This window comes from Salvelinus fontinalis, chromosome 2 (assembly GCF_029448725.1).
Source record: "Salvelinus fontinalis isolate EN_2023a chromosome 2, ASM2944872v1, whole genome shotgun sequence".
In the NCBI taxonomy this organism is placed as follows: Eukaryota; Metazoa; Chordata; class Actinopteri; order Salmoniformes; family Salmonidae; genus Salvelinus; species Salvelinus fontinalis.
The window spans coordinates 53,639,305-53,655,505 of NC_074666.1; the positions used below are offsets into that span (position 1 = coordinate 53,639,305).

At 41.7% G+C, this 16,201-nt stretch overlaps 1 protein-coding gene across 2 annotated transcripts in view; it reads left to right on the forward strand.

Annotated features, from left to right (window-relative positions):
- The window catches only part of LOC129821122 (gamma-aminobutyric acid receptor subunit gamma-2), a 60,171-nt gene that overhangs the window by 17,451 nt on the left and 26,519 nt on the right, over positions 1 to 16,201 (forward strand). For both annotated transcript variants that reach the window (XM_055878445.1, XM_055878455.1), the window contains exons 4-6: positions 495 to 715; positions 1,331 to 1,413; positions 3,146 to 3,283. In XM_055878445.1, the coding sequence (XP_055734420.1) occupies positions 495 to 715; positions 1,331 to 1,413; positions 3,146 to 3,283 (442 nt within the window). The remainder of the gene's footprint in view (positions 1 to 494; positions 716 to 1,330; positions 1,414 to 3,145; positions 3,284 to 16,201) is intronic.

The following is a 16,201-nucleotide window of genomic DNA, read 5'->3' on the forward strand; positions in this document are numbered from 1 at the left end:
TACACTTCCATGTAGTTGTAAAACTGCCCTCAGAATAAACGGTTTTGGTGGAACCTGGAGAGTGATTTGTATTAACAGTTCTGGATGTCTCTCGTTCCTGTTAAGGGTCTCAGGGCACTCGGATCTAGTTAATGATCCCAGGGTGCTCAATGGTAATGTTTTTATTCGTTGTTAAATTTCAGCACAGACTTTAACATGTATATAAAGGATGACTGTGGATGGAATTCACTCAAAACTGCCATAGTGATGGGCTTTGTGTCTTTTGACACAAAGCCCAATAGTTTATGAGCTACTGCCTGTGCACATAGCTCTTATTCTGAAATGGGATACATCTACCTGTGAGGGTTGTCTACCTTGTAGTAGTAGCAGGTTGTTACAGTAGCAAAAAACATTCTCTAATCTCATTTGGCCTTAGAAGAAATAGCTACTGCGTAATACCACAATACCGGTTTGATTGAATCGAGCATGTGTGTGTTTTTTTTTTTTCTCTGCAGGAGTACACCATCGACATCTTTTTTGCCCAGACGTGGTATGACCGGAGATTGAAGTTCAACAGTACCATGAAGGTCCTGCGTCTCAACAGCAACATGGTGGGCAAGATCTGGATCCCCGACACCTTCTTTCGCAACTCCAAGAAGGCCGATGCCCACTGGATCACCACGCCCAATCGCATGCTTCGGATCTGGAACGATGGACGGATACTCTACACACTGCGGTGAGATGTCCAATGAAGAAGCACCGATGGATGAACCCGACACGAATGAGGGAACAGAGACTGTTTCCAGTTGACTGTATCTGACAGGCGGTAGTTCTCTATCGGCACTGATTGAGCTTTGGACCGCGTTAATTATCCTAATTTGGTGCCCCCAGTTAAGAAAAGAGAGTAGCTTCAGCCTGGCAGTACTGATGTAGTCTAGTCTAGAGAACGCAGTGGTCTAGGATGAACGGTATCTACTATCTAGCTAGATAACTCTCTCTCTCGCATACTGTCTAATTAGAGGAGGAACTATGCTAGACTGGACTCCTCAACCCAGCTGTGATTGATGTTCTCCCAGAATGCAACCACAGTTCATTAATTTGTTAGGGAACTCCAACCTCACCAACGGCTAATTGTATCGTCCTAATGCTGAATAGAATGATACATGACAAAAGTGGATGGATGAGTAATGTCATTATTGCCCATTTTGTCATTTAGAAGGTTTAATGAGTCTGACTTTCAAGTCCACTGAATGGTAGAAATCAGACAGGATTGTTACCAAACAGAAGTATGTTAGACGCTTTGTTGACAACCTCAACCAGCACAGTAAACGGTGTGTTTTTCTGTTTGCAGGTTGACTATTGATGCCGAGTGCCAGCTTAAACTGAACAACTTTCCAATGGATGAGCACTCCTGTCCCCTGGAGTTTTCAAGCTGTAAGTCTGGCCATATGCTCTCTACTACCCCACCGTCTCGCTCACTCTCTCTCTCTTGCTCACATACACTCTATATATCTCTCTGCATGGCGTCCACATGCCCGCTTCCAACTGCAATAGCAGTGGCAGCCAAGAACAAGCACCATGCCATGCTGATGAAGACATCAGCACAGTGGACAAAATGCTCCCATGTTTTTTCCCCCCATTTTTACTATTGTGAGTTAGAGGAAAAGGAAAGAGACAGCAGTACATTTTGAGAAGGGAGAAGCAATACGTTTTTACATTGACCTCCAAACCGTAGAAGTTTAGATCCAGTACAGTAGCAGTGGTGGAAAAATTATTCAATTGTCGTACTTGAGTAAAAGTAAAGATACCTTAATAGAAAATGACTCAAGTAACAGTGAAAGTCACCCAGTAAAATACTGCTTGAGTAAAAGTGAACAAGTATTTGGTTTTAAATATACTTAAGTATCAAAAGTAAAAGTATAAATAATTTCTTATTCCTCATATCAAGTCAACCAGACAACACATTTTGTTTTTTACATTTATGTATAGCCAAGGGCACACTCCAACACTCGGACATCATTTACAAATGAAGCATTTGTCTTTAGTGAGTCCGCCAGATCAGAGGCAGTGGGGATGACATGGGATGTTCTCTTGATAAGTCTGTGAATTTGACCATTTCCCTGTGCTGCTAAGCATTCAAAATGTAACGAGTACTTTTGGGTGTCAGGGAAAATGTATGGAGTAAAAAGTACATAATTGTCTTTATGAATGTAGTGAAGTAAAAGTAAAATATGACAAAAATATGAATAGTAAAGTACAGATACTCAAAAAAAACAGCTTAAGCAGTACTTTAAAGTATTTTTATTTCAGTACTTTACACCGCTATACAGTAGCTAGACAGGCAGGGTTGGTGAGAGAGACCACAGCCAGAGAAATCAGTGTTCCTCATAAGGAGCTGATGGGGATGGGGTTCGTGGTAATGAGCCTGTATGTGAGCTACAGATGCACCATGGGACTGTCTTGGGAGAGAGCGAGAGAGAGAGGTTCCTAAATAGCTCCAGGGCAACAAGAAAGAGAAATGAGAGTTGAAGCCCTAAAAACATAAGAGAAAAACACATTTAAAATTGATGAAAGCCACGGATGATTCCAGTGGCTGAAATCAGTTTGAAGTGCATTAGCTTCCCTCAGTTGCAGCACACAATGCAGGATATTCTTTTTTTCAGCACACACTGAGAAAGAGTGCCACATTCACTGCAACCATTTTGTAATGTATCCTGAAAGCATAGCCATCTTTGGAAGAATAGAATGGCCTTAATGTGGACAGCAGATAAAGACTACAACCTTCAATCCTATGTGTTTAAAAATGTAAAAACCCACCACAGCTTACACTTGGGAAAGTTGAGGTGCATTAAATCACCCCATTTAGCATGATGTAGGCCTATGGATTGTTGTTTTCTTCTCTGGACAGAAATCAACAAAGACTTGACTCAAGGTCAGTTGTATATAGTGTCCAGTCACTATTTAGGATTGCACCGTACGATGTTACTGAATGTTCATTGTCCACTTTACATTACAGTGGCCTTAAACCTGATAACCATTGGAGTGCTACAGAAGTACATAGTGTAACACATCACCTGTGCAACACATTTTAATATGGGATGAATTCAGTCATAGACCACCAGGTAGTAATGTCCAGAGCTAACGGTCAACCCCCACCCCTGTTCAGATGGCTACCCCAGAGAGGAGATAGTGTACAAGTGGAAGAGGAGCTCCGTGGAGGTGGGAGACATCCGCTCCTGGAGGCTCTACCAGTTCTCCTTTGTTGGCCTGAGGAACACCTCCGAGATCGTCAGGACCGTGTCAGGTAATGGTCTCATTCTTTTTCTCTCTCTCTCTCTCTCTCTGAGCTTCCCTGTTCTGCATGTGCTGTGGTTTACTCAAGGAGCCCCCCTTTTCTGGCGCATGCAGCGTGCATGATATGTGCACCCTGGTGAATTAAAACGCTCTGTGCCTAGTAACAGAGGAAAATGTACGCATTATTTTAGGAGATGATCTTATCCAGAGGCATACATTTTCGTGTTCTGTTTGTATTGGTCCCCCATGGGAATCAAACCCACAGCGTTGGCTTTACAAGTGCCACGCTCTACCTACTGAGCCACACAGGACATGTTGCATGCACACATTATCTGTTGGCGCATTCCACTAGAAACAAAAGCAGGAAATGAATGTACCTGAGGAAAATGGCTCCTCGGCAGCTAAAGTTGATCAGAGGCTGTTTTTAGTTGTTGAATGCTTATTATATGTGGTGGTGTGTTAAGAGGCTTGTATAGAAATGTGTGGATTGGTTGGGTAGTCACCGTGATATTCTTTGGTGTACAGCCTGACAGGGAGCTTTACCTTTGGCCCAAACAAAATGGCTGACAAGTTTCCTCTAAAAGGCCAAACCAAAATAGTGACAGTCATGAAGATATAATGCCATTTTAGCAGTTATTTCCCCTAAATGGCAGCTACAGAAGAAGAAGTGATAACCAGAGGAAACACAATCTGTTAAAATGATCATGAAACGTGGCAAGAGTCTTTTTGGCTTCTGGAGGGAGTGCAAATGAAGAAAGATCTTAAAAAGATGCTCCATTTATTTAGATGTTTCGCTTACCGGTAAATGGATATTGATCACGCAGAATGGATCTATATTTCATCTGTTTAGGACTATGTCCCTGGCCTAAAGAAACAGACGCGATTGTATCAGACATGCTTTAGTAGAGCAATTAGGTCTTACATTTTCTTCAGATTACATCTCTGTATATTTAGAAGGCAATTGTTGTTGTACCGAAAGGTGCACATTTTGCTATGTTCTAAGACACGTCCGGTTAGTTTTCCATTTACTGCGAAGGGGACATAATGTACGATGCATTTTTTATATTGACTCTTTTGGTCATCGATTGTAATACTGGTGTCATTACACATATGATTGTTAGGCTACACTCTTAGAAACCTAAAAGGGTTCTTCTGCTGTCCCCATAGGATAACCTTTTGAATAACCCTTTTTGGCTCAAAAAGGGTTCTCCTATGGGGACAGCCGAAGAAAGAGGGTACAGATGTCAGATAGCCTATTAGTTTTTCAAAAACTCCATGTCGTGGTCCTAACTAGTATTGTGAAAGATGAACAGAATGTCTTTGATGACAACAGATCCAACTCCTTTCGGGCATATAGCCGTTATCAGGAAGTTGTGTTTGAGGTACTCTTTTAAGTAGCCTGTATATCATGTGAACTATTGCATGTGTAGAGAGTGAAATGTCACCTGACCTGTTTGAAAGTGTAAAGCTGTGTATGGAGAAGATAAACTGAATGGGCAGCCACAGTCATTTAGACCTGTCAGTGTATGCATGCAGTGTGGCGAAACCTGGCACACCTCATTTTGGTAGATTTAAAAACAAATAATAAATGACAAAGCAGCGCTCTCTATCTACCATGCACAGCTGCACTGACAGCTGTTGCCTTTTATATTCACATGCTAGCCTCAGATCCCTGGGATAATACTTTCTCTGAAGTCAGTGAACAAAACAGAGGTACGATACAGTGTCTTGGAAAGTCACTCACTGTCTATACAACTGAGAGGGAATTACATTGATTGGAAATAGTATACTATAATCAGACTGATTTTACTTTCAAGCAATAGATGCTGTGTGGGGGAGGACTAAGTGGAAAGTATCTTTCTATTCTTTTGACATAATGGTTAGATAAACAAAATACGTGTTCTGTTATATAACAAGGGAAAGTGAATGCCCCTGTTGTAATGGTGCAGTCCATTGTGGAGTTTGCCTCTGTTTAAGATTCTGGAACCCACCATCTGGTGAAAATGTATTCAGAGGTAGCAGAGGGATCATGCCCTTGCACTCTGTATTTTAGCTACTGTTCCATTTGTGCTGATATGGGAAATGTTGACAACTGGTAGGACATTAGGTATATTGTACATTCAGAGCACATAGCAGGAGTTTTATTTCAAGTTTGGCCATAAGCACATAAAGGCATTAGTCACTTGATTAGCGTGATTTATTGAGTTCTGTACCGGTTGTAAAGCAAACCTTGGTAAGAAACAAACATCTTGATAACACGATGTTTGTTTCTTACTAAGGTTTGCTTTATAAGGACGCTGTGTCTGCTTTGATTTGGTGTTCATCCTCTGGCAATGTCAACAAACTTAGACCTTCACTATGTCACATCACATCAAGGCCCCTCGAGGGCCACCAGTCTACCTGCGGATCCCTACGTCCTCCTCAGACAGTGTCCTGATCTAGCCCCCTGCCGTTGCCCATTGGCTGCTGACAACTAAGGAACTAGCTTTACACGGGCAAGCATTCCGAGAGTGAGAAACAGACAACACACTAGAGGATTTGTCTGTAAGTCATTGCAGTGTCTGCCTCCATACTAGGGTGACCTTAATGCAAACTCAACCCTTTAGTCACCGGGTTAAGCCGGGGGTCCGGATCTGCTACACACCCGTCTGGCAGGCTGTTTCAGAGATCAGGGCAGATCATTGACAGGGAGGTGTGTGTGTGTGGGGGGGGGGGGGGGGGGGGGGGGGCAGGAAGAGAAAGTTGTTTGAGAGGAAGTTGTGTCAGACGTTGTTGTTTTCTTCCATTTGATTTGTCCCGAGCCAAACACAAACGTTCATTTCTGAGCATTTGCGTTGACCCATTTAGTCCCATTGGTCACAATAGTGCGGGAAAATGTTTTGTTGTGCTTTACAGGCTCTAGAGAAGTTAAAGTTGTACTTATCAACAAATAAGTCCTATACTATGCATTATTAAGGTTGCCACAATCAAAAAGCTGCACTTTTACAGACTAATTTGGCAGCACAAGTCACTGTTCAACAGCTAAAAAAACCAAATACATATTTGACATTTAAAAATATTTGCTTTGTAAATGTAATGTTTAAAGGGTCTAGTTTACATGCGGGCCTTCATGTTCAATACATTGAATCCATGATGCTTGTGGGATATGAAAATATAATTGTTACCAATGGAAAAATACACTGGCTCTAACTTATTATATACAGTATATTTAATCATAGCAGATTATTTATTTTTTTGAAGTTGGGTTATGGATATACAGTATATTTAATCATAGCAGATACATTTATTTTTTTATATAGGCTTACGGATATACTTGATCAAGATGATGTTACAGATGATTTTACAATTATCCATTAGCCTTTACATTTGTTTAAATCAGTGGTTTTGACTGTAAAATGCCATATTTTGTTATTTGAGGGGGAATTGGCCATATATAGACCCATAAACTGAACTTGGGTAATAGCTAAACACATATTTAATGTCAATAGGTTTGTTTAGTGTCTTTTGCACAATGTTAAATCTTGCTGAATAGCCACAGGTGTAAACCTGGTTCGTATGGGTTTTTTGGGCTGAGATATGCAGATTTAGACCTGGTTTGTAGGAGTACTGGAGCTGAGGTGTAGGGATAGACCTGGTATACAGTTTATGAGTATTCAGGCTTCTGCACATTAAGGCCTGGCTAAGTTGACCAATTGAGTTCAAGCACAGGTGCAGACTTTGTAGGTAAGTGACTTGGAGCTGAAATACAGGAGTACTCCTAATTTTATGACAATTGAGGCTGACATGTCGCAGTTGACATGTTTTTTTTGTATATTTTTTTTAATCAATATTGGGTTGGACATGCAAGTGTACACCTGGTCTGTAAGAATACTAGGGTAAACCTCTTCTATATGAGTGTGCCCATGGATTTACCTGGTTTATATGAGTAATGGGGTTTAGGGATACACAAGGCTCATACAGGTAAAGGGTCTGGATGGATGTCTATTGTCCATTTAAATGTCCATTCAAGTTTGCGGTAGGAAAAAAAGTGAATGGAGTTGGGACATGTGTTATACCACTGTGCTATGAGTTTTCTATAAAACGATTAGCGTATACAGGTCGGAGGTCACAGGACTAAGATATGCAAATAACAGGATTAGGATGTGCAGCAAATAGCTGAATATAGGTTACTGTTGGTGATTTGGGGAACACAGGCCTAAGGAAAGTGGGTAACAAGGCTGAGACAGGCAAGTAACAGGGATGAGGTGTATTGGCAAAGGAACTGGGGTCTATGAGTAACAAATAGGACATTCAGGGCTAGTATATGGGTGTATCACATTCATTAGTCTCCTTCTTAGCACATTAACAGAAGAAATGAATTGGAGAACCGTTGTTTAAACAGAGCCCGGGTTAGAGCTATACTCTCAACCGTAAAAAGAATCAATCGCATTCGCCGATTGTTTCAATTTCCATATTCCTTCATTTCCCCCTCTATCTCTCTAAGATGAATCATAGTATGGTTTTAAACAGAGTAGCTGATGGCTAATTTGTTATGTATTTGTGTGTGTGTGTGTTTTTTTTGAGGCGAGTGCTATTCTTAGAGTGACCTTTTAGATGCTGTGGCGTGCAGCTCTGTTGTCTGTGTGCGTCAGTCTGTGTGATTTAGCTGGAGTCGAAAAAGCCTCGGGACACATCATCATCCTCCTCCGATTATGGAGCCCCACAGTTTGCAGATGAAAATCTGGAGGCATTGTGGATGAAAGGAAGTGGCCGGGTCGAGGGGTGAGGGACGAGGGACAAGCACAGCACACAGGGCATAACGCCGCCCGCCCGCCTGGTTAATGCGTCATTGTTCTCTCCCCTCTTTAGCCCTTCAGTCCTGCAATGGGGGTCAGCAAAGAAACAAACAAAACCCAAATACCAACACGGGATATTTTCTGAGGCAATCCCCTCTTAGGGTGAAGAGACAAACCTCGTGGAAATAAAGTGACTGTGGTAGGGAGAGGTTTGGGAATCATCCCAGGGGCACCGTGGTAATGGGCTTGCATCAGGTTCGATAGAAGTAATCAAAGGCAGATTAAGGAGAGAAGGTGTCAGACTGTTAAAGAAGATGACCAAGAAGAAGTGAAAGCTCAACGTTGCCCTTTCACAGGGCAGTGGAATGAATGAAGTAGAAAAAATTCCCGCCAAACAGATATTTCCACGTGAAACACAAGTGCATAAACCATACTTACAGTACAGCTACACTATTTCAGGTTCTCCTTTCCAGATATAAACAGTTACTCAGCGATGGCAGTAATGTGCTTAGCACATTTATCAAGTGCCTGGTCAAAAATCACATCAAATCAAATCAAATGTTATTGGTCACATGGTTAGCAGAAGTTAATGCGAGTGTAGAGAAATGCTTGTGCTTTTATTTCCGACAGTGCAGTAATATCTAACAAGTAATCTAAAAATTCCCCAACAACTACCTAGTACACACAAATCTAAAGGGGTGAATGAGAATATGTACATATAAGTATATGGATGAGCGATGGCCGAGCGGCATAGGCAAGGTGCAGTAGATGTGATATGAGTAATGTAAGATATGTAAACATTATTAAAGTGGCATTATTTAAAGTGGCATTGTTTATAGTAACTAGTGATCGATGTATTAAATTGTCCAGTGATTGGGTCTCAATATAGTCAGTTAGTGATTGCTGTTTTAGCAGTCTGATGGCCTTGAGATAGAAGCTGTTTTTCAATCTCTCGGTCCCAGCTTTGATGCACCTGCACTGACCTCGCCTTCTGGATGATAGTGGTGGTTATTGTCCTTGATTATCTTTTTGGACTTCCTGTGACATCGGGTGGTGTAGGTGTCCTGGAGGGCAGGTAGTTTGCCCCCAGTGATGCGTTGTGCAGACCGCACCACCCTCTGGAGAGCCTTGCTTGCTGAGGGTGGTGCAGTTGTCGTACCAGAATGTGATACAGCCCGACAGGATGCTCTCGATTGTGTATCTGTAAAGGTTTGTCAGGGTTTTGGGTGACAAGCCAAATTTCTTCAGCATCCTGTTGCGCCTTCTTCACCACACTGTCTATGTAGGTGGACCATTTCAGTTTGTCTGTGATGTGTACGCCCAGGAACTTTCCACCTTCTCCACTGCTGTCCCTTCGATATGGATAGGGGGGTGCTCCCTCTGCTGTTTCCTGAAGTCCATGATCATCTCCTTTGTTTTATTGACGTTGAGTGAGAGGTTGTTTTCCTGACACCACACTCTAAGTGCCCTCACCTCCTCCCTATAGGCTGTCTCGTTGTTGGTGATCAGGCCCACTATTGTTGTGTCGTCTGCATACTTAATGATTGAGTTGGAGGCGGGCATGGCCACACAGTCATGGGTGAACAGGGAGTACAGGAGAGGCTGAGCACACACCCTTGTGGGGCCCCAGTGTTAAGGGTCAGTGAAGTGGAGATGTTGTTTCCTACCTTCACCACCTGGGGGGTGGCCCGTCAGAAAGTCCAGGACCCACGTACCTTTGTGTTAAAAGGGTTAGGAAGGATACACACTGTATACAGTGCATCGGAAAGTATTCAGACCCCTTCCCTTTTTCCAAATTTTGTTACGTTACAGCCTTATTCAAAAATTGATTAAATCGTTTTTTTCCCATCATCAATCTACACACAATACCCGATAAAGACAAAGCAAAAACATTTTTTAAAAAATGTTTGCAAAAAACAGAAATATTAAATTTTCATAAGTATTCAGACCCTTTACTCATTACTTTGTTGAAGCACCTTTAGCAGTGATTACAGCATCGAGTCTTCTTGGGTATAACGCAACAAGCTTGGCACACCTGTGTTTGGGGAGTTTTTAACATTCTTCTCTGCAGATCTTCTCAACGACTGTCAGGTTGGATGGGGAGCATCGCTGCACAGCTATTTTCAGGTCTCTCCAGAGATTTTTGATCCGGTTCACGCAAGGACATTCAGAAACTTGTCCCAAAGCCAGTCATGCATTGTCTTGTCTGTGTGCAGTGCAGGTCGTTGTCCTGTTGGAAGGTGAACCTTCGCCCCAGTCTGAGGTCCTGAGCGCTTTGGAGCAGATTTTCATCAAGGATCTCTCTCTGTACTTAGCTCTGTTGTTCTTTCCCTCGATCCTGACTAGTCTCCCAGTCGGTGCCGCTGAAAAACATCACCACACCATCACCATGCTGCAACCACCATGCTTCACCTTAGGGGTGGTGCCAGGTTTCCTCTAGATGTGATACAAACTCCAAGCGGGCTGCCGTGCCATTTACTGCGGACTGGCTTCCGTCAGGCCACTCTACCATAAAGGCCTGATTGGTGGAATGCTGCAGACATTGTTCTCCTTCTGGAAGATTCTCCCATCTCCACAGAGGAATTCTAGCAGCTACTCTTCCTGGGGTCCAAATATGTCCAATCACCTCCCTGACCAAGGCCCTTCTCCCCTGATTGCTCAGTTTGGCCGTGCGGCCAGCTCTAGGAAGAGTCTTGGTGGTTCCAAACGTCTTCCATTTAAGAATGATGGAGGCCACTGTGTTCTTGGGGACCTTCAATGCTGCAGAAATGTTTTGGTACCTATCCCCAGGTTTGTTCCTCAACACAATCCTGTCTCAGAGCTCTACCGACAATTCCTTCGACCTCATGGCTTGGTTTTTGCTCTGACATGCACTGTCAACTGTGGGACCTTATATAGACAGGTGTGTGCCTTTCCAAATCATGTCCAATCAATTGAATTTACCACAGGTGGACTCCAATCAAGTTGTAGAATCTCTAGGATGATCAATGGAAACAGGATGCACCTGAGCTCAATTTTGAGTCTCATAGCAAAAGGTCTGAATACTTATGTAAATAAGATATTTATTTTTTAAATTTGTAATAAATTTGCTAAAAATTCTAAATGCCTTTTTTCACTTCGTCATCATGGTGTATGGTGTGTAGATTGCTGAATAAATGTTTTAGAATAAGGCTGTAACATATCAAAATGTAGAAAAAGTCAAAGGGTCTGAATACTTTCCGAAGGCACTGTATGTATTTTTTTAAATTGATGTAGTTCTGTCCTTGAGCTGTTCTTGTCTATTAATGTTCTGTATTTGGTCATGTTTCATGTTTTATGTGGACCCCAGGAAGAGTAGCTGCTGCTTTTGCAACAGCTAATGGGGATCCTACTAAAATACCAACACCAAACTCATATTCATTATATAAATGAGCATGTTTTATTTTGTCTGGCTTGCCATTCCAAATAAAGTGAAAAAGGGAAGAGTTCTGAATACTTTTCGAATGTACTGCATAATCAATTTACCAAGGCAGAACAGCTGTGCTCCTTTAGGAGCAAGTCTCTGAATCTCTGTCTTCCTCCTGGGTGATGCCAGTGATGAGAAGAGTAGATGAGTGAAGCCTTAGGCTGTGATTCAGACACAATCCTCTCTGCTGAGTAAAATACCTCCCTCCACGTCTAGCCTGTGACAGTCTAATAAGCCTATAATTGACACCTGGACATTGATGCTCCTGATAAGCCAAAGAAGAGTTTGCATATAATAATATCATAATATAATAATAATAAATAACCGCTTGTTTTTTCTCACTATTGACTAACACCTGTATATTAGGCGCTTCTGTAGCGCCAGAGAGGGGGATATCGCGAAACAGAGAGTAAAGGGAATAGTGAAATAGAGAGAGAGTGAAACAGGGAGCAGGGGGCTGGAGAGAAACAGACAAATTGAAATTTGAAATTCCAAACAGTTTTGACTTTCCACTGATTCTTTCCCTCATTTTCTGAAGTGTAACCGCAGCATGCTGCCTCGGATCGAGTCAGAGAAATAAACTAGGACACAGGAATACATTGAGCAGAAATGAAATCATTTGTGAGTGTGGGACATTTTGAGGCTGCGTGACACTTGTTTGTTGCTGGCGCGAGATGGAGGCTGCGAGGCGAGAGGGGTATAGTGTATAAACAGGCCAGGCTGTTAGGGAGCTGCTGGTTGGCCCGCTCCCCAGTGTCTTCTGGTGCAGTCGGCAAGGCAAGGCTGCTATGCTGCCACATCCTGACATATCATTATCTTAGCTGGGAGTGCTGGGAGAGCTGCACTGGTGACCATCAGGGGGCTAGACTAGCCCAGCCAGCACACACTTTAATATCACTTCATGTAGCAAGGCTCATGCCATACAAACCTGAGAATTCACCTCTCTAAGCCATAATTTGGCTGATTCAGAAGTGAATAATGGAAAAAATATAAAACGGAACATGCAACAATTTCAACGATTTTACTGAAATAAATTCATTAGGCCATAATGACTGGTGAGGGGAGCAGCCATGGGGAGCCAGGCCCAGCCAATCAGAATGAGTCTTTCCCTACAAAAGGACAGAAATGCGCCTCAGTTTCATAAGCTGTTCAGGTGGCTGGTCTCAGACGATTCCGCAGGTGAAGAAGCCAGATGTGGAGGTCTTGGGCTGGCGTGGTTACACGTGGTCTGCGGTTGTGAGGCCGGTTGGACGTACTGACAAATTCTCTGAAACAACGTTGGAAGCGGCTTATGGAAGAGAAATTAACATTAAATTCTCTGGCAACAGCTCTGATGGACATTCCTGCAGTCAGCATGCCATTTGCACGCTCCCTCAAAACTTGAGACATCTGTGGCATTGTGTTGTGTGACAAAACGGCACATTTTAGAGTGTCCTTTTATTGTCCCCAGCACAAGGTGTACCTGTGTAATGATCATGCTGTTTAATCAGCTTCTTGATATGCCACACTTATCAGGTGGATGGATTATCTTGGCAATGAAAAATGCTCACTAACAGGCACAAAATATGAGAAAAATTGAATATTTCTGGAATATTTTGTTTCAGCTCATGAAACATGGGACCAACACTTTACATGTTGCGTTATTATTTTTCTTCAGCTTATTTGTCAACTAATTGTCACTTCACAGTTGCGTTCAAAATATTCACACTATTACCTGTGCAAATCACCTTTTCTCCTGGACTTTACTATTGGGAAAAGTGTGAAACAATGTCACAAAAGAATGGGGGCTGTCATCAGAAATCGTAGATATAAAAGTTTGATAACACTATATTTGAAGAATCATGACATGTTATAACAGTCTAAAACCATGTCATAATAAATCACAACAGCTGACAACTTGTCATAATCACTCCTAATATTGTCATAACACTGTCATGACAAATACATTTAGACCTATTGTGGCAAATATTGTGTTATTTTTTTGGGCTACCCCACAAGGCAAGTCATTCCATTACACCATAGCCTACATGTAAACAGTATGTTTGTTATATAACATTTCCTGAATTGGCAATATTTTTCTTGACAGTGTCATAACGTGTATTTACTTAGTCCAAGTAAAGTGACACAGGGTGGTCATAATGCTTCATGACAGTGTCATAAAGTGTATTTACTTAGTTCAAGTGGGAGAAATATCTACTTAAATATGATCCCCAATTAGAGACAACGATTACCAGTTGCCTCTAATTGGGAATCATACAAAACACCAAACATAGAAAATATAAACTAGAACACAACATAGAAATGTTATACTAGAATACCCCCTAGTGACGCCCTGACCTACTACACCATAGAGAAACAAGGGCTCTCTATGGTCAGGGCGTGACATGCACAGTATGGTTATGATCATAACACTGTCATGCCTTTCTATACCACAGCCCTGAATCTACACTAACATAAATTGACATAATGTTAACAGCATGACTATTAAACAGGTGTTAAAGTTACAGCATAAAAATAAAATATGTAATGAGTTCAGTTAAATAACATAATGTTTACAAATGGCTGTTGTTTCCCTGTGTAAACTTTGTTCAAAACTAAAATCTATGTTTTAAGTAAGAATAGGCATTGGTCTGAAGTGGAAAAAGAAAGGAAATTCACATGAGCACCACAATGCCTATTCCACCCATGCTCTACCAAGGTTTTCCGGCACACAGCTTTGACCTACTACAGTAGCTAGTTGCAAAGTAGCTAAAAAGTAGTAAGTAGTTGCAAATGTGGTAATTAGCTAAAATAATAAAGTGTTCTATAATGAGATTGGGAAAGTCAACCTTTGGGTTACTAGACATTTGTGTTATATGCCCATCCTTCCTCCCAACCAACCACTCTTGTTTTTGCCTTAAGTAGCCTTCTGTCTTAAGTAACAATACCAAAGCTAATATAAGTACTAATTTCAGTGTCCCAGATTTACGTTTACTATGTTACATCTAGTCTATGGAATCAGGCTGCAACACAGCATGTTGCGCATGCGGTGACTTTGATGCTGTTGTTTTACACTGGTGCACTGTCTGGAGGCCCCTGGCTACTTTTTACTTGTGCATGGTGACTTCAGATTTTCGGTGAACACAGTGAACAGTAACTTGACACTGTGTTGACCAGTCAGCACACATTTGTATTATAAGAATGACAAGACAGCAGGAGAAAGAGCTTATGTCGGAGCTGCAATCTATTCTACACATGTTTGAAATAGTGATGCTGTCAGTCAAGTCTGCACACCTGAGGTCCTGTTTACGTGTGCATTTGGGGTTAAGCCTTTTACTATGCGGTTCATAACTAGCTTACTGTTTCTTAACAAAACAATTGACTTTCTCGACTATGGTTTGAGTGGTCTTGGTTGTTCTTCGAGGAAATGCAGTGTAGCTAACTGCAGTGTTTTACCTGTCTGAAATCTGGCTACCTCATCTTACCGTGCTTAGCTTGGTCTGTGCATTGCAAATGAACGTGAGTAGCATGGCAGCTGCCCAAAGTCTGGTGGTTTTAAACGTAATGCTTTGTGTAAGAAAGTTTAATCTATTGTGGTGCATACACTGGCCAGACACATTAGCTAACGCTCTCCAGCGGGTAAATCTCTCTGATCACCCCCAAAACCAATTCCTCCTTTGGCCGCCTCTCCTTCCAGTTCTCTGCTGCCAATGACTGGAACGAACTACAAAAATCTCTGAAACTGGAAACACTTATCTCCCTCACTAGCTTCAAGCACCAGCTGTCAGAGCAGCTCACAGATTACTGCACCTGTAGATAGCCCACCTATAATTTAGCCCAAACAACTACCTCTTCCCCTACTGTATTTCTTTCTTTCTTTCTTTATTTTGCTCCTTTGCACCCCATTATTTCTATTTCTACGTTGCACATTCTTCCACTGCAAATCTACCATTCCAGTGTTTTACTTGCTGTATTGTATTTACTTATTTACTGTATTATTGACTGTATGTTTGTTTTACTCCATGTGTAACTCTGTGTTGTTGTATGTGTCGAACTGCTTTGCTTTATCTTGGCCAGGTCGCAATTGTAAATGAGAACTTGTTCTCAACTTGCCTACCTGGTTAAATATAGGTGAAATAAAATTTAAAATATATATTTTTTTCCAATCCTATATTGGCTAAGTTTACTTAACTAGCTAAAGTTAATTGGCTATCATAGCAGCCAATGACGTTCACGAGTTTATTTGTACATATTTGTTTGTGCTCCGATTACACACAAGTGTCTAGATCAGCAGTTTACACAACTTCAGCCTTATGTGAAAAACCTTACTTTGAAAATTATAGCTAGATAGCTTTCCTCACTTGTTGGTTAGCTACCTAGCCAACGTTAGCTCTCATCTGACTGGTATAACGTTCCATTAGCTAGCTAGCTAACTAATCAAAACAAAAACACATTCATTGGCTGTGTGTTAGCTAGCATGCTTTCAACTGACTACTGTTAGCTAGGTACATAAGCTAGCTGCTAGGCTTTGTACAATCAAGTTAAGGTTAGCTACGTAAAATTAGCTACCTAGTTAATCAAAATATCTGTTTGCCTTTATTGATTAACCTAAGCTTTAATACCACCATATACGTAGCTAGCTATAAACAGTAGCCTAGGTTTGTTCGCATACACTTCTTATGACTGGCAGTGGCAGCATTGTGCAAGCATCTGTGTCGTTGCCGAGCAA